At 49.1% G+C, this 18500-nt stretch overlaps 1 protein-coding gene across 2 annotated transcripts in view; it reads left to right on the top strand.

The window, feature by feature from the left end:
- KIRREL3 (kirre like nephrin family adhesion molecule 3) overlaps positions 1-18500 on the top strand; it is a 606294-nt gene that overhangs the window by 471967 nt on the left and 115827 nt on the right. For both annotated transcript variants that reach the window (XM_061406372.1, XM_061406371.1), the window contains exon 2: positions 3882-3959. In XM_061406372.1, the coding sequence (XP_061262356.1) occupies positions 3882-3959 (78 nt within the window). The remainder of the gene's footprint in view (positions 1-3881; positions 3960-18500) is intronic.

The following is an 18500-nucleotide window of genomic DNA, read 5'->3' as shown; positions in this document are numbered from 1 at the left end:
AACAGAAGCAATATCATAACAAATTCAACAAAGCCTTCAAAAATGGTCCACATCAAAAACAAACAAAAAGTCTTAAAAATAAATAAATAAAACGGGTATCTGGGATCTGACTCCACCATCAGTCCCATACCACCCGACAAAGAAGGTGGCTGTCTGGTGGCTGACCCAGCTCACAGTGTGAACGATACCTCTTCTATCACATTCCATCATCTCTCCACTAATAGCCTGGTTGATCTGGCTTGTTGGAATCGTAAGCTGTTGGTTCGTGTGCCCTGCATGTTTCTCTCTGGTCACTATCTTTGGCCACACCTGCGTTTCCAGATTCTCCTGGAATCACACCTGGGCCCTGACCTGCTTCTTCATGTATCACCAAGGACCTCTAATTTACCTCTGCAAGTCTCTCCCGAGAACATCCTCAATTTTCATATATGGATAGCCAGCTCATTCTCATGTATTTAATCCCCCAACCTGCTCGTTCTTGCAAAGATCCCAGTGGCTTCTCCCCACTTTTCAGTAAAGACTTAGTCAGAGAGCCCTCTCTCACTTAATAAATTTCTGCAGTGTGCTTATTAGTGCCTTGTAATATAGATGCCTAAATAATTAAGACTAACCCACACGTGTCAAATTAAATGAGCCAAATACATTGAGAAATTGCTTCGGCCTCCATTTCTTTTATTAATCAGGTTTTTTTAATATAAAAAAGAAAGTCTTTTCCTGCTCATTTGCAAAAATCAAACATGGTCCAAGAGAATCTTACTTATAATAACCGTGTGTACATACAGCCTCTTTCATTGGGCAATACCCCTGGTGGCATATTACATGACATAGGACAGGGTGGGTTGGGGTGGCAGAGACAGTCAACTCAAAGTCAGCAGGTGATCCACAGTCTCTAAATCTGTAGGAGGACCATGCCCCTCCATTTCCCTGAGAGTTGAGGGGATGGTCCAGGAAGCCCTGCAGGAACACTGGCCGAAATTCACCCAGAATCTTCTGCCCATACTCTTCTGCCAGAGTTTGTTCCTGGGCTCAATGCAAGAACCCAAACCCAGGCTCCCTTTCTCATTAGGAGCCACTGCTGATGTACTTCAGATGAGCATAGGAAGTCAGTGGAAAATATAATAGGAATCATCAGCAATTGTGTCATTCTCATGATGAACAATATGCGTGCAGTTATAATGGGCTGGTTAACTCTGAATGTCGTCAGCATGTTGAGGTTTCAATAGGGTCCTGGGCTAGAGGCTTGTTTGCTGGGGCTCAGAGCCACCTCATAGCTAGAGCTTCTGCAGCCCCTCCTCCTGGCAGGCTGCATTCCTGCCTCTTGAAGGTGGTTGTTAGAAAGAATCCACAAATATAGTAAGTAAACATCAAAGGGGCTTTGATCCGCATGGCTTTCGACAGAGCAGGAGCCCCTGAAGAAAGGGCTGAGGCCTTGGATGAGGGAACTTAACATCGTCAATTTGGGCGCCTGAGATGTAAGGCTGTTTGAAGTGAGGGCGTTTTGGCTGTGCCTTCAGACGAGCGAGCGTGGAGAGAAAGGAAGAGAAGTGAGTGCCTTTGGAAAAGGCACGCTCAGATCTGCTTCTCTGCTCTTTACTGATAGTCAATAAACCCCTTTAAAGAATCAAGAGATCAAAGCCCGCGACCTCCCTGGGCCATGGCATTCCGCCACCACCCACCATGCTTTGTTTTCCTCTGGGGCGGGAGCCCCTGAGCTTGACTTATTTGTGTCTCTCGGGCCCTTTCATCCTGCTGCTCCGAGAGGCTGGGCCTGGACCACAAGCGGTGGGGGGAGGGCTAGAGGAGAAGGAGCCCAGCCTCTATACACTCTGGCAGTCTAGATGCCAACTGGCCAGGGCTCAGAGTATCACCAAGCGTCGGGGAAGAAGATGCTGTGACATAACCCTCCGTGGCACCCTCCTTCTCTAAGAAACTGATGGAGGGAGTAGCCAGGCACCTGGGAAGCTGACGAAGCCTGGGAGGAGTTGCAGTCCCATCCCGGCCTCTGGAAATCATACCCCTTATCCGTTTTCCCAGTTCATGGCGGCTGCCACATCTGTATGACTTCAAAGCAAAGAGGTAGGGGTGCGGAGGCTACAATAATCATGGGAAGTCACTTAACATTTTTGAACTTCAGTTTTCTCATCTGCATAGTGTGAATAGTAATAACCCATCTGCCTCCCTCGTGCAGTGGCTCTGGGGAATCCAAAGAGAAACCTGTTTCAGAACCCACAAGTGCTGATGACGAATCAGGAGTAAAGGTCAGGTGTGTGTGCACACTCAGTCACGTCTGACTCTGCATGGAATGTAGCCCGCCAGGCTCCTCTGTCCATGGGATTCTCTAGGCAAGAATACCGGAGTGGGCTGCCATTTCCTACTTCAGGGGATCTTCTGGATCCAGGGATCGAACCCATGTCTCTTGAGTCTCCTGAATAGACAGGCAGATTCTTTACCACTGCACCACAGTTAGGGCAAAGGATAGATACCGGAGAGGAAATCTTGACTGGTTAACCAAGGTACTCCAGTCCAGGGCTGATATACAATGGGCACTGATTTTCAGATTATCGTCATGCGGGAAAATTGGTCTCTTGCATTTGCTACCTGGAATCATTGTTCTAACTTGTTGTTTTATTGGGTCAAAGTCTTCTGGGACCCGAGTCTATGTCTTATGTTTCTTAGCCATCCCCACCCCTGTGCTCCACACTGAGTCTACGCTCCTAAGTGTCTGATGACAATGCTGAATTGTGCCTGAATGTAAGGATGAACAGGGATCCTCAGCCCCAGACATTCACTCTCTCCCAAAAGTAGACTCTTTCTGCCTACACCTTGACTCCTGTATACTATGTGTAGTAAGTCACTTCAGTCATGTCCAGCACTTTGTGATCCCCTGAACTGCAGCCCACCAGGCTCCTCCATCCATTGGATTCTCCAGGCAAGAATACTGGAGTGGGTTGCCATGCCCTCCTCCAGTGGATCTTCCCGGCCCAGGGATTGAACCTGCCTCTCTTATGTCTCCCACTTCGGCAGGCATGTTCTTTACCACTAGCACCACCTCGGAAGCCCCTTGGCCCTTGTGTCTTCCCCTAAATTCTCCACTATGTCTGGTTGTGCTGTTCCGTCCTGGACGCCACTGGCTGGACTCTGCCTCTTCTCTGGCTTCACCACAGTCCCGATGTAATCTGGGCATACCCCTTTCAAGCCTGGGGACTCATTAACCTAGAGAGTAAAGGTTATGACTGTGGACTCTGCCTCTTGTTCAGAGTCAGGCTGCCTCTGTTCAAACTCTTGGTTCTGCCACCTACCAGCTCTTTCATCTAAGACCACCTACCTAATATGCTCATAAATGAGGATATAATATAAAAATGGGGATAACAGTGGTAAATCATAGAGTATATCATAGTGGTACCTCAAAGAGTTGTTGCAAAGATCAAATAAGCAAATTATTGGCCTTAAGTTATGCCTGGACTGTATAAAATAGATAACTAATGAGAACCAACTGTTTAGCACAGAGAATTCTGCTCAGTGTTCTGTGGTGACCTAAATGGGAAGGAAATCTGAAAAGAAGAAAAAAGAGGGAGAGGATATATGTATAAGTATAGCTGGTTTACTTTTCTATACAGCAGAACTATCAGAACGTTGTAAAGTAACTATACACTGATAAATAAATAAATACAAATCACATTCGTGACATCTTAAAGTTATGAAAATCCTAGAAATAAACCTGATGAAAGTTTTGAAAAAAATCATGCCTGGACCAAGTGCTTTCTAAATGTTTGTTGAATAAGTAACCCTTTTGTAAGAGCAACAAGCTTCACATCTCTTGCAAAAGGACCTTCACTGACCCCTGACCCGTTCCAAGCTCACCCATTCTGCTTTTCTTCCAGAGCTGGGCCTCCAGAAAAGAGGATGCTGTCTGGTGCTGGGCTACATGACCAAGGACAAGTTCCGGAGAATGAATGAAGGTCAGTGGGAACCTGCCTTCTCAGGGGTGATGGGGAGGGAGGACACTCTGCCTACCGCTGTGGCAGCAGGAAAAAGACCCTGGGGCTTCTCAGAAAGGACAGCAGACCGATGAGGCTCATTTCCATGAAGCCGTTCAGATAGCAATGTAGGGAAGAAACATTGTGTGCTGATTTATGAGCATTTTTTCCTACACTCTCTTCCTTCCTCCCTTTAGGTCCCCTCCTTCTCTTCCTGTCTCTTCCCTTCCCTTTGTCCCTCACCTACCCACCTGGCCCAACTAAATCTGCTTCTGTTATCTTTTCTAATCCAGACCTGATGGCCTTTCTCCTTAACATTCATATTTTTTGAATGCTAATTGAATTAACGGTGCCTCACAGGGGACATGGGAGAATACTAAAGAAGAATAAGGCAGAGCTCTTTATTCTCAAAGGATTTCCACTCAAAAACCTGCCCTCTTTCCCAACTCCTTCAGCCCTACCTCTCCCTCTTACTCACAGGCCATTCTGTCTTCCTCTAGCACTGGGTCTTTCTTCCGACGCTTGACTGGGCCACAGAAGGCACGAGGTGGTGGGGTGGAGAAGGTATTGGCATTCATGTGGAGGCTGGGGCATGAGAGGAATGCTGCCACTTCTGGGGCCGCTGTAATAAAGAGCCAATCCCCTCATCCCCAGCCATCTGTCTCCGTGTAGCTAATAACCCTCTCCATCAGATGCCACAGATTGTTTGTCAGGATTCAAAAGTAGATAAACAATGGCTGGGGATGCCATTTATTCATTAAAGTCAGACAAATGAAGCCCTGGCTTCTCACTAGCCCAGATTGCCATGAGCCGGGCCCCTCCCTTCCCAAGGCCCAGTGCCCCCTGTAGCCTCATTCCCATTCCAGGCATAGAAAAGATAGCGCACCTGTACCAACTCTAGCCCCAAACTTAGACCACAGCATAGCTCCAGCGCCCTCTTCCTAAGCTCCTCAGCTGGCTCTCCTCCAAGCCTCTAGACCATGACACCACACTCCCACATGCTCCCCAGACCTAATGCCTCACCAGCTAGAGCTTTGTTGCCAGGACCCATCATGGTGACAGTTTGACAACAGTTAGGTCAGTGCAATTAAGCACAAAGAATATCACCTCCCTGGTTTCACTGCCTGCCTGTATAAGAAGGCAACAGCATCAAGAAGCTACTTCTTATTTGTAGGAGCCCCATGGCTGAGCACAGCCAGCACTGAGGCTGCATTTTCTGCATCCTGCCAGTCAGTCTTCCTTCCTGACTTTTCTCTCAGCCCAGCCCTCCCTTCCCACCACCACCTTCTTGAGTGTGCAAGGCAGTAACTTCTCATTTGTGGGAACTGACAGCATGGCTCTGTCCATGGTGCTGAATAGACACATTCGCTTGCTGGCAATGCTCATTAGAGAAGCTAAAATGAGGCTCCCAGGGAATGGGGGAACCAAAAAAGTCACGAGCTGGGGTGGATTTGAAAGCTCAGGTTCCAAGTGTCTGACCCCAATAGAAGGATACTGACTCCAGATATTGGGGCCTGTAAAGAATCATATCACAAAGGATGACGAACATGATTCGACTCCTCACACTTTTCATAAGTGGCTCGGGCTGCTATAACAAAATACCACAGACTGAGTGGCTTAAACACAGAAATTTATATTCTCACAGTTCTAGAGACTGGAAATCCAAGATCAAAGTGCCAGCATGGTCAGGTTCTGGCGAGAGCTCTCTTTGTGGTGTGCAAACAGCAGCCTTCCCACTGAGTCATCCCACGGCAGAGAGAGAGAGAATGCTCTGGTGTCTCTTATGTGCATGTGTGCGTGCATGCTAAGCCTCTTCAGTGGTGTCTGACTCTGTGGGACCCCATGGACTGTAGCCTGCCAGGCTCCTCTGTCCATGGGATTCTCCAGGCAAAAATACTGGAGTGGGTTGCCATGTCCTTCTCCAGGGGATTTTCCCAACCCAGAGATCAAACCCACATGTCTTATGTCTCCTGCATTGGTAGGTGGGTCTTTTACCCCTAGCGTCACCTGGGAAGCCTGTCTTCTTAAAAAGAAGTTTAAATACATTTGCCGTAAAGAGAGATACAATGGTAATACCCTGAACAAGAGCTTAAGGAAATGGTAAGAAAAACAAATGCACCCTTAATAGCTCCTTAGACATTGTTCAAGTAAAGAAGAGGGGAAGAAAGGGGACTAGAAGAGGACTTGGGGGCAAGACTAGGATCTGATTACTTCTAAGAATGGTTAGCCTTACTTTGTGCAACAACTAAACTAAGACAGCATTTTAAAATTATTTTATTTTAATTGGAGGATAATTACTTTACAATATTGTGGTGGTTTTTGCCATACATCGACATGAATCAGCCATGGATGTACATGTGTCTCACCATCCTGAACACCCCTCCCACCCCCCTCCCCACCCCATCCCTCTGGGTTGTCCCAGAGCACTGGCTTTGAGTGCCCTGCTTCATGCATCAACCTTGCACTGGTCATAAGATGGCATTTTAACAGTCTTTATGTCTTTAGTTTGGCTGGGTCGGGTCTTGGCTTCGGCACATGGTACCTTTGTTGATACATACAGGAGCTCTTGTTGTGGCCAGTGGGCTTCTCTAGTGTCCATGTGGGATCTTATTTCCCCAAACAGGTATGGAATCCATGTCCCCTGCATTGGAAGATGGATTCTTAGCCACTAGACCACCAGGGAAATCCTTTTTGTTGTTCAGTCACTCGGTTGTGTCTGATTCTATGTGACCCCGTGGACTGCAGCACTCCAGGCTCCTCTGTCGTTCACTATCTCCCAGACGGCATTTTAAATAGGTTTTTCTTGTTAAAAAAAAGTAAGATGCCAAAACAACGCCCCTTCTCTTTGAGCCTCTTTTCAAACACACACAAGCCACAAAAATGGGTTATTCCTTTCAATGGATTGTGATCCACTTGGCTGGGAATGAATGATTCTAGGTGCTTTAGCCCAATTTATATCCTCCCCCTAGTAAAGATGAACTGAGAATCAAGCAGGAGGCAACAGAGGCATCAGCAATGGCCGGGAAGTAGCAGAGCAGCTTGCCCCCCATCTCTGCCTTCCTCACTGCCTGTGGTTCTCGGCTCTCCCAAATGCCCCAGTGCACATTCATGCCCACACACAGTAGCTGCTGCTGCTTCTAGGTAAACAAGGAGATGAGGGGGTGGCAAGCAAGTTAAACCACCCTGTATGAGGAGTTACAAATCTCAGCTAACAAAGAGGAGACAGGATAGGAGGTAGGTAAGTCGGTGGGGCCGAAGGGGAGATGCTGGAGGTCGGTGGGCTTTGGTCCTGGAGGGGTGAGAGGCATGAGGAGGGGAAGAGGGAGGGGCCTGGAAAGGAGGCAGATGTCTCTCTGCTCCCACTCCAGCCAGTCTAGCTACCCCAAGTGCCATATTACATATTTTTTTTCTCTTTCAAAAGCTCACACACTCAAACCCCAGCACGTCTGCACATAACAAAGAAGCACCAGCAAGCATGGGGAGCTGTTTTATGGTTTATAATTATCTTGTACCAATAGTCAAAATGATTATAACTTCCACATATTAATAATTGAGCTGGAATAGCAGCTATGACATAGATCAAGAAGCAGACATCTCTGTCCACACTGCCCTACACACCTTGCTATAAATTGAACACTTGGTACAATAGTTTTTAAAAATTATAATTTTTTTTTGCCCAGATGTTGAAATTAGTGAGATACTGGAACAATGAGCTGCTTCTTCTATTAAAGATAAGATGGTGATCATTATATTTGCCATTTAGTATAAATAAGCAAGACCTACTTGTGCTGCACTGAGGTATATTTGTTCTGTTTAACAGTATCTAATAGAGTGTCTGTCACCCAGGAAGAAGTGGTCCCCTATTTCATTTGTTTCCTTGTTAATTTTTGTATCTTTTTTTCCCTCCATTCTCCCCTCCTTGCTACATTCCCCCCAAAAAATAACAGCTTGAGAAGGAGCAAGAGAAAAATAATGAATGAACAGGAGCTTTATAGATCTGGGGTTTATCATAAGCTAGAGTAATCGCAATTGGTGCTGTTAAACTACACAAAGCAATAAAAAAGAAAACACTATTCAAAGATCGTTTAAGGAGGCATGTGATAGTTAATGAGAGGTTTGCTCTATTTGGGAGCACGTAATAGCTTCTCGGGTAGAATCTGCAGCATTTGCAGGAATGGAAGTGGTCGGTAAAATATGTGTGTGTGTGTGTGTGTGTGTCTGTGTGTGTGTGTCTGTGTGTTCTTTCCTGTTTGTGCTCAACATATCTGAGGCATCAAGTGGAAATATGGACAAAAATCAATGAAAGGCCGACAAAAAAGGAGCAAATAAAGACAGACTAGGCATGAGACTGTCACGTTTGTTTGACATAATTGTCTTCATGTGATTAAGTACATGGTGCTTTAAGTAGGAACTGCTGGAAGGAGATCATTTATTTATTCATCAAACAGTCAATGAACACGCACCATAAAAATAATACCAATTTTTCATAATAAGTGCCAGCTACTGTTCTAAGCTCTAGAGCTTCAAAAGTAAAGAAGACGAGATTTCCCTGGCGATCCAGTGGTTAAGACTCTGTGCTTCCTCTGCAGGGGGCATGGCTTCGATCCCTGGTCTGAGAACTAAGATCCCACATGCCAGGCAGTGTGGCCAAGGGGGGAAAAAGTAAATAAGCTATAGTCCCTGCCCTCTCGAGCTCCGGATAAAAAACACAGTCGCATCTCAGGGTTCCTGTCACCTCCAAAGAGACCCTGCCGGACCACCTTACCTAAGTGAGATTCCCCCCTTCCCCCACCATTGAGCTCCGTTGTGACAACCAGCCTATTTACTTGGTGGTACTTACGCTAACTGATGATTATTTATTACATTGTCCCACCTAAGAGTTAGCTTCAGAAAGGCAAGGATCCTGCTTTCCTTGCCAGTCCCTGGACCTTAGCCCAGTGTCTCACACATAGAGACTAACCAACCATTTTGAAATTAAATAATTAGTTTGTGGGCTTCCCAGGTGGCTCAGTGGTAAAGAATCCACCCACCAATGCAGGAGACATGAGTTTGATCCTTGGGTCAGGAAGATCCCGTTTAGAAGCGAATGGCAACCTACATTCATGCACTGGAGAAGGAAATGACACCCACTCCAGTGTTCTTGCCTGGAGAATCCCAGAGACGGGGAGCCTGGTGGGCTGCCATCTATGGGGTCGCACAGAGTCGGACACAACTGAAGCAACTTAGCAGCAGCAGGCAACCTATTCCGGTATTCCTGTCTGGGAGATTGCATGGACAGAGGAGCCTGGAAGGCTACAGTCCATGGAATCACAAAGAGTCAGACACGACCAAGCAACTAAACAACAAAACAATTAGTGCCATGAGTGTCAATGGAGGAATCCAGAAAGCTACCCACGGGTGTAAGGGGAATCTGGAGAAGGAGCTCAGTAGACAGAACACTCTGACACAGAGCGCCAGTCTTCAGGTCCCCAGCAATTCCCTATGACTTACCTCTCTGCCTCTCCTCCAAGGCCAGCACTACAGTCCCTCTTGGGAAGCCAGGATCCACGCAGATCGGCGGAGAAAAGGGCTAGGAGGTGAGGCTGCCCGGGATGTGTCTGTCCTGTAGCCAGCTGCCCTCCTTCCTCACCCCTCTTACTGATGGACCATCTTCTCATCTAGGGCATCGCTAGGCAGGTATTTCCCGTCAGAGCTGCAGGGGAATTGCTCTCACATCACTCACACACACACACACACACACACCATTCCCTTCTCTCTTCCCATCCTTCCCCCATGACCCACTTCTCCTGGAGGGCCCAGAACCGCTCTCCAGCTCCATGCACATTGCTTGCCCAGGGTGAACCCTATCCACGGGCAGAATAGGAAGCTCTCCCATGGTGTCAGATGAGGGGCTCTGCCTGCCTCTGAGAAAGCCCAGTCCTTCTCTGTGTTAGAACCTTGAACCACCCCAGGAACTACAGTGCAGCCCACTCACCCAGGGAGGCCCGGGGTCAATAGGAAGTTGCTGGAAGAGGCAGGACCACAACCCAGGTCTGCTGACGTCCAGTCCAGTGCTCTTAGAATGCAGAAAGAGGGGGCTGAGGCCACAGTCAGAGGGGACGCCCCTAAGGCTTTGTCTTGAAAACACAGAGAAGGTGGAAGGGGCGGGAGAACATGGGGCAGAACACAGGAGACTGTCAGCCTGATGTGGGAGAAAGTCAGGAAAGGTGGAGAGGGGGACACAGGCCAGGGAAGACCCTTTCTTTCTACAGAACCAGAAAAGCCTGCCGGGCCATAGATTAGCAGTGGGAAATGAGGGGGAATGGAGGGGGAAGGAGGAAAAGGATGTTTGAGGCAGTGGACCCCTGGCCTCCCTGCTCGGGTGTCCCTTTGAGGCTGAGGTGGACCTGCCCATGAGGCTCCCATCTGCCCGGGCTGCGTATGTGGTAGGGGGCGGAGTCCAGGACCTTCAGAAGCACAGGCACCCTCTGCTTCTCACTCAGTTATGGGAAGCAGGTATGCCTCCTGGCTGCTTTCATCCTCCCTGCGGTGGTGGTTTAGTCTCTAAGTCGTATCTGACTCCTGTGACCTCATGGACTCTAGCCCTCCAGGCTCCTCTGTCCATGGGGATTCTCTAGGCAAGAATACAGGAGCGGGTTGCCATGCCATGCCATGCCCAGGGATCTTCCCCACACAGGGACAGATCTCACATTCCGTATCTTCTACACTGACAGGCAGGTTCTTTACTTCTAGTGCCAGGGCCCACAGTCATTTTCCTGAGACAGTCTCTTAACTGCCTGCCAGAGCCCCCGGGGTGCTGGCTAATACTGTCATTTTGTTAGCTGGGGCTTTGGGGGTGCGTTTTTTCTTATTTCATTTTTCTTACTGATGTGTTTTCTTCTACTGGGCTGCAAAGCCGATTATTTGTATAACGTCCCTGTTTATTATTTATGGCAAAACTCAGATTTCCAGGGTGCTTTATGATTGTTATTTAATTTGCTCGGCGCCTTGGAACATGGGTCGTCCATTTTCATTCTCCTGCCTTGATCCAACTGTGGATTTCAGAGCTTTTTCCCAGGCCTGTTCCTCCAGCCACCATTCCTACCAGGAGACCTGCTTGGCTAAAGCAAGCTGGGGGCCACCTCGACCACAGACCCTGCCAAGCTCCTTCTCGGACTTCTTTTCGCTCGCTGTTCTCTCCAGTTCTCACCAAGACCTAGAAATGTTGCCTCCTGAATATCTCTTGAACCCATCCACCTCTGTCCATCTGACAGCCGCTGCCCTCACCCATCACCACCCTCCCCGACCTGGGCTGCATGTTCGCTCTCCTAACTGGCTTCTTGGGTCCATCAAGCCCAGCCCCTTCCCTCCCAGTTCATTTTTCACACTTCAGCCAGAGCAGTATTTCAAAATGCAAATCTGAAAATAGCACATTGCTCTTGAAACTATTCCAGTGGCTTTCTATCACCATTAGGAAAAATACCCAAATCCTCAGCATGTTTTATAAGACCCTACAGAATCTGGTTTCTACTGACCTTTTTGGCTCCATCTTGCCCCTGTAACGCTCTGTAAAACTCCAGTCACATCAGTCTTCTTTCTGCTCCTCCAACAGGGCACGTTCCTGTCTGCCATAGAGCCTTTGTCTGTACTGGTCGCTCCTCTTGGGATATGGACCACACCTGCCCACACCCCATCCCCAGACCCTTCCCATAGCGGCTCCTGCTCATCTTTCAGATCTCAGCTGAAATATCACTTCTGCAGTGAAGCCTCCTCAGACCCACCCCTCCCTAGTCTAGACCAACTTCCTGTGTTCCATGCTCTTATATTCCTTTCCTTCCAAGGGCTTAGCTAAGTCTGTACCCAGAAGTTCGTTTAGCAGTTATTTAGCTCAGACCTATTTCCCCTCTCAGTCTTTAAGTTCTCCTAGGCAATGGCACCCCACTCCAGTACTCTTGCCTGGAAAATCCCATGGATGGAGGAGCCTGGTGGGCTGCAGTCTATGGGGTCACTAAGAGTCGGACACGACTGAGTGACTTCACTTTCACTTTTCACTTTCATGCATTGGAGAAGGAAATGGCAACCCACTCCAGTGTTCTTGCCTTGAGACTCCCAGGGACAGGGGAGCCTGGTGGGCTGCCGTCTATGGGGTCCCACAGAGTCGGACACGACTGAAGCGACTTAGCAGCAGCAGCAGCAGCAGGTCTCCATTACCTCCCAGGAGCCTGGCATCAAGTTTGCACACAATAGACACAGTGTGCAAAGAATAGTAACCACAATGATCTTCTCTGCCCCTGGGCAGTAGCTCCCAAGCTGCTGGAACCAGGCAGCTGGACAATCACAGACTCCTAGAAGAAACATCAGAAATCACCTGGAGAAGGGGAAGCTGAGACCCAGGAGAGTGATAGGCTTGCCCAGAGCACAGCAAAGGATTTAAACCAGACTTCTGAGCCACTTCCAGCCACTTCCCCATCTCACTGTGCTGAGTCCTTGAAGTGTGGGTGTGACCGACTAAGCGGGTCCAACAGGGAGGTCCGCCTGCTGAAAATGGGTTTGGGGCAGTGTTTTGAAAGAGACAAGAAGCAAGAACCTCTGGAGAAAAGGAAAGGAAGTAGGTCCTTTGATACAGACATGAAACGCACCCCTGTGAGCCCAGTACTGTGTTGGGCACAGGAGCTCCAGGGCTTGGACACAGCTTCTGACTTCAGGAACTTTGTCCTCCACTGGGGGAGCTTAGACATATTTCATGTCAAGGTGATTTTGTGGTTGTTTGGTTTTGTTTTTTCTTTTCAACTTTGTGGTTAGTATGCTTAAGGGTTAAGCACTGTGGCTTGGGAGACTGAAATTTAGGCATAGTCAGAGCAGGTTTAGAACCATACCATCAAAGAATCTTGAGGCCAGAAGGGACCCAAGGTTATCTAGTCCACATTCTCTCTTGATGGCTCAATATCCCCACCAAGTACCAATGTATGTAAATACTTGTCAACACTGTGCTGCCGTGCGCTCATTCGCTCACCAACTGACTGACTCTGTGTCTGTGACTGTGCCTGGCCCTTGGCACATAAAGACATAGTCCCTGCCCCAGAGGACAGCACAGCAATCACAACACACTGTCACACTGGCTGCAGCCAGGTGTGTACAGAGCCTTGGGAACAGAGAAGAGGAACCCAGTCCAACTGCAGGCCAAGTGAGCAGGGCCAAGACAGCCTCCTGAAGACAGTGATAATCTGAGCTGAGCCCTGGGAGCAAACTTTATTATCAGAGGCCCTTGCAACCTACACTTGAATCCCTCCAAAGACAGGAAACTCACTACCTACCAAGGCCACGGGTAGCCCCTCAGCTAGGCTCTTATAAAGGAGTTTCAAATAGAAAACACCCCTTCAACCCCAAGAGTCCACAGTTTTGTCATTCTGACTACACTGAGGACAATTAACCGGGTGACCGTTAGCAGCCACTGGCCAAAATCCCAGGGTCTCACACTGTGTCAACTCTGCCCAGGCAAGCTCCGCTTTCCTCTGTCTGCCTCCCCTTCCCCATCCAGCCAGCCTCAGCCAGCCTCGAAGCTTTCATCACTGAATGCCAAGACCCCCGCCTCTACTTCCCTCCCCAGGGTGGGAGAGTCTGAATAAATGAGAGTGCTTAATGGCCTGCGGTGCCATAAAGTTTTAGAGCTGTGTACCGGAATGAGCAGGTTCAGGCTGAGATGAATTATCCAGACCTTTTATCAAAGGAGAGTCAATAAAAACCTGAAGGCGCTCACCCCATCTCCTCGGAGTGGCCGTGTCACACGGCCGGGCCCTGCGTTCTGGAAATAGTCATCGGTGGGTGCGTTTCCCACCCCCTCCCCAATCCATCTGCTTTCTTCCCTATGCCTTCCCTCCTCAAATGTATTTGTTTCTATGGTAACTGTGTTGTTACTGGTATGGGAGGAGTTTAATGACATTCAGAAGTACCAAATCAAGTCCATTTATATAATGGTTTGAAATACACATAATGGCCTGTGGAATATAGGACACGGTGACAGTTTCAGTAACTGCGTACAGACTGTGGGATAAATAGAGCGAGGTGGTACTCCCCCCAACCTCCGAGTCAAACGCACCAGGAATAACCACTATTCTTAGTACAAGAGAGGTACTTCTCAACCATTACTCAGGAAAGGGTCTCAAAACGCCGACACCAAGCCGTTCTCTCGTTGAGGAAGGGTACTGGCTGGACCATGGGTTCTCTGCGCCCGCCAGGGTTTGACCGGGGAGTCAGGTAGGGCAGGTACAGAGAGGATGGGGCTGTCCAGAACTATGGAAAGAGCAGCCCTCCTGCCCTGGGTCCTCGGGCGCCCCCCTCAGCCAGCCCGAGGTAGAACACTCCAAGAGCTGGCGCTTACGGCTCCTGTGCGTCTGAGTCAGAGATTTACCTTTCAGGCACCCGCCGTGTGCCTGGTGCTGGTGGGGGTTGGGGTGGGGGGGACATGGCGATGCAAAACCCATGGAGGATGCCCTTGTCTTAGCTCAGGTTCCCTCAGAAGCAGATGCTAAGCAGAGACTCGTCCAAGAGGTGCAGGAAGTGCCAGAAAGATGATAGGGAGTTGACATGAGAAAGGGAAGGTGCCCCACGCTGGGGGTACTATCGGGCCCTAAATAGGGGGGGCAGTGGAAGCCTCATCCCAGTGGGAGGCTCTGGGAAGTGCTGCAGAAGCCACGCCTCACGGTCAGGCCACCCAAAGATTGGGGTGTCTGTACAGCAGTCTGGTCAGTAGTGGCCTTTGCAGATGGAGAGAAAGACCTCAGGAGAAGGGTGGTGGGTGCTGGCGGTTGGGAGCTGGCCTGAGGGAGACAGGCGGGGCATTGGTAGAGATGACTGCAGCCCCCAGGGAGTTTTGCGTCCAGTGGGGAGACAGGCTTTCAGTGAACCAGCAGAAGGCAGGGTGATGGGAGAGCTGGAGGGGTGGGCAGGTGAGATGCTCTTGCAGCTTAGAGGTGGGAGAAGCCATTTGTTCTGGATACTGGGGGAACTTGGGGAGAGTGGGAGAGGTGAGAGGGAGCTAGCCTGCAAGTTCTGGTGCTCGGGAGGCACTTAGGACACACACCGTTTAGTTTTCATGCCGTCACAGGGTAGGCGGTGTTTCCTCCATTGTGAAGATGAAGTTAGCGAGGCTCAGAGAGATTAGTTATCTACCAAAAACACGCAGCTAAGGTTCAAACCCTGTTTTTTTTTTAATTTTTGTGTTGTGTTTTCTTTTTTTAACTTTTTATTTTGTATTGGAGTAAAGAACCCTCCTGCCAGTGCAGAAGACATAAGAGACATGGATTTGATCCCTGGGTCAGGAAGATCCTCTGGAGGAGGGCATGGCAACCTACTCTGGTATTCTTGCCTGGAGAATCCCATGGACAGAGGAGCCTAGCAGGCTACAGACCATAGGGTCTCAAAGAGTTGGACATGACTACGGTGACTTAGCAGGCATAGCCAATTAGCAAACAATGTTGTGATATTTTCAAGTGGACAGCAAAGGGACTCAGCCATACATGTACACGTATCCATTCACCGCCCCCCCAAACTCCCGGCCCATCCAGGCTGCCAGGTAACTTTGAGCAGAGCCCCCTGTGCTCTACAGTAGGACCTTGGTTATCCAATTTAAATATAGCAGAGTGTACATGTCCATCCCCAAATCCCTAACCATCCCTTACCCCCATCCTTCCCCCCAGCAACCATAAGTTCCAAACCCTGGACTTCTTACTCCCACTCTGCCTCGGGGAGCTCCATCACCATCAAGGGCAGACATGACCAAGAGCCTGCTATACATGTATATATCCATGTGGATCTCTCTGCATGGCCATAGACTGCCCTCTCTCATATCTCCCCACATTGTGCTGTCCATGGGCCCCCATTCAGGCAGTCAGGTAGCCCCTCTGATCCCACCCCAGATGTTAGCTGGACTGCCGATACCCACTTGAGTGAATTATCTGGAACTCTCAGTCCTAGGAGTACAGGAAAGAGAAGAAACAGACGGAAGCGTTGGGGGAAGGCTTCAGTTCCAGTGGGCCCTACAAGTGTTCTTTCTACCCCGTCCTCACCTCCCTGCCCTGCCCTCCCAGCCCTGCTGCAAACTCATTGCCTCAGAAAATACGGCCAAAGAGGGATCATACAGACACACTTCTCTGGAGCAGCATTTCTGTTGCACGTTAATAGGTGTTCTGTGAAATAGAGGATGCAGGGTCAAATAAGGTGGAGAGAAGCTGGGTGAACCCTAACTAAACAAGTCTCTCCTACAAAAACTCCCAGAGCTGTTAAGTGGCCAAAGGGTGTGGAGAATCCCCCAAAGTGGGATATGGTTCTCAGAGTTCCCCAAACTTACTTGACCACAAAATATTTTCCATAGAGCATGTTTTAGGACTAGGATTTCTTGGAATCCACTTTGGGTCATAATGGTTTAAGGCCAGCTCTGCCACTGACTCATTGTGTGAGCTTTGTCAAATGAGAATAAATTAAGCCTGGTGGGCTGCTGTCTATGGGGTTGCGCAGAGTCGGACACGACTGAAGCGACTTAGCAGCAGCAGCAGCAGCATGAGGACCACTGGGCTTCCCTAGTGGCTCAGTTTGTAAAGAATCTGCCTGTAACGCAGGAGACCTGGTTTGATCCCTGGGTGGGAATATCCCCTGGAGAAGGAAACGGCAACCCACTCCAGTAGTCTAGCCTAAAAAGTTCCATGGACAGAGGAGCCTGGCGGGCAACAGTCCACGGGATCTCAAAGAATCGGACAGCACTGTGAGACTAACTTTCACTTTCACTTCATGAGGCCCAGTAAAAAAACAGGAATGAAAACTCCTTACAAACCATGAAGTAAATGATGCTATTATTTCTTTACACGAAAGATGGTGCTATGGTTTATTCACATAAAACAAAGTTTTCTGTGAACGCTTAGTTCCCAGAGAAACACTCAGTTTCCCAGAGAATATTTCGTTAGGAGTCCAAAAATAATAGTTATTATTAGTGTTTTTTCAGTAACAGGTTTGGCTCCTGATTAGTCATGTGACCTTTATTTTGACCTTGATCTCTCTTGACCTATGTTTTCCCATCTGCAAAATGGGTAAACTCACCCTCTTTGCTCCATGAATTTGTTGCCGTGATAACACACACAATGGTTGTGTGGTGCTTTGCACGATGAACCATAAAACACAAGGCACTATTATAAGTGTTCTAGGTTAACACCCTCAATTCAGTCCCACTTGTGCTCAGACCAAAACAGGAGATGTACCGCGGGAGGGGACTGGCTTGTGGGAGAAATAACAATGACTAATCATTTTCATCCATATTTATGATGTTGGGAGCCTTGTATGAGCTTCTCACTGAGGGGACAGGATGAATATTTCATGAGTGAACACCAAAGGTAGTATTAAGAGGAAATGGACAGAGAGACCCCCGCCTGCCTCTGCCGCCACGTTCAGCTGGGATGTCAGCACAGCTCCAAGCCCATGACTGACCCCAAGGAGCAGGGCAGCCAGTCGGGAGGAAGAGCTCAGGCCTCCGCTCAGATGGGGAGCTGTCCAGCACATACTGGCCAAGGGACCCCTGTCCTGGGAGGCAGGAGAGCCGGTGCCCACTCCATACGCCAGCTGGGTAGCCTTGGGCAAGTGACTGTCACCACCCTGGGCCTCTGCTTCCACCCTGTAAAAAGGCATGATAAGCTCAGCCTTGCCTGGCTGCAAGGTTCCAGTCCAAGCCCTGTTGTTGGGAAGACGGCTTTGCCATGCACACAGGTGGGAAGTGTCCTATTCATGTCTTCACGCAGCAGACCACCATGGAGCACCCACCGCGTGCCAGGCACTGCCACGGCCACAGAGCACCAAATGCTGCGTCCATCGCTTCATACGCACCACCTCGTATAATCATCACTGCAATTCTGAGAGGTGTCTGTCATTACTCCCATTTTCCACAGGAGAAAATAAAACTCAGGAAAGATAAATCACTTGCCCAAAGCCATGCAGCTAGTCGATGGTAGAGTCCAGGTGTGTATGAAGCCAAGACCCTTCATTCTACGCCGATGGCACATCTTTGTCTGTACTTATGCAGAGCTGGTGGGCACGCTCCCTCTACCCCGCCAGCTCCTCCTTATTCTCTTCATGCCTTGTGCTCCGTCTACGTGCCCCCCACTGCCTTCTTCCAAACCTCCTATAAGAGGTTGTACAGTCTGCCCTTGAGGTTCTAATTTCTGTCCCTATCCATCAAGACTGTTGCCTCCCAAGACCCTGGACAGCCTCCATCTCTTATCTGGCCAGCCATCAAGTGGTGTAAAGACTGAATACCATCCCCACTTAAATGCCCTCAGAAGATGAAGCAAGGACAGATGGGGGCAGTGCCAGGGTTAAACCCAGCGAAGTCTTCTCCACCTCCTAATGGACGCCTCTAGAGGAGGCTCCGGGCTCTTTCCATCCATCCCGCAGCATGAGGACTCTACCATCCCTACAGACCTCTTCCCTGTAGGGCAGTTCCATGTTATCTTGGCTCATCCCTTCTTCAGAGATGGAAGAGATTGTTTTAAACCTGCCGCCCCA

Source organism: Bos javanicus, chromosome 29 (assembly GCF_032452875.1).
Source record: "Bos javanicus breed banteng chromosome 29, ARS-OSU_banteng_1.0, whole genome shotgun sequence".
Taxonomy (NCBI): Eukaryota; Metazoa; Chordata; class Mammalia; order Artiodactyla; family Bovidae; genus Bos; species Bos javanicus.
This window is presented reverse-complemented; position numbering and strand designations above follow the sequence as displayed.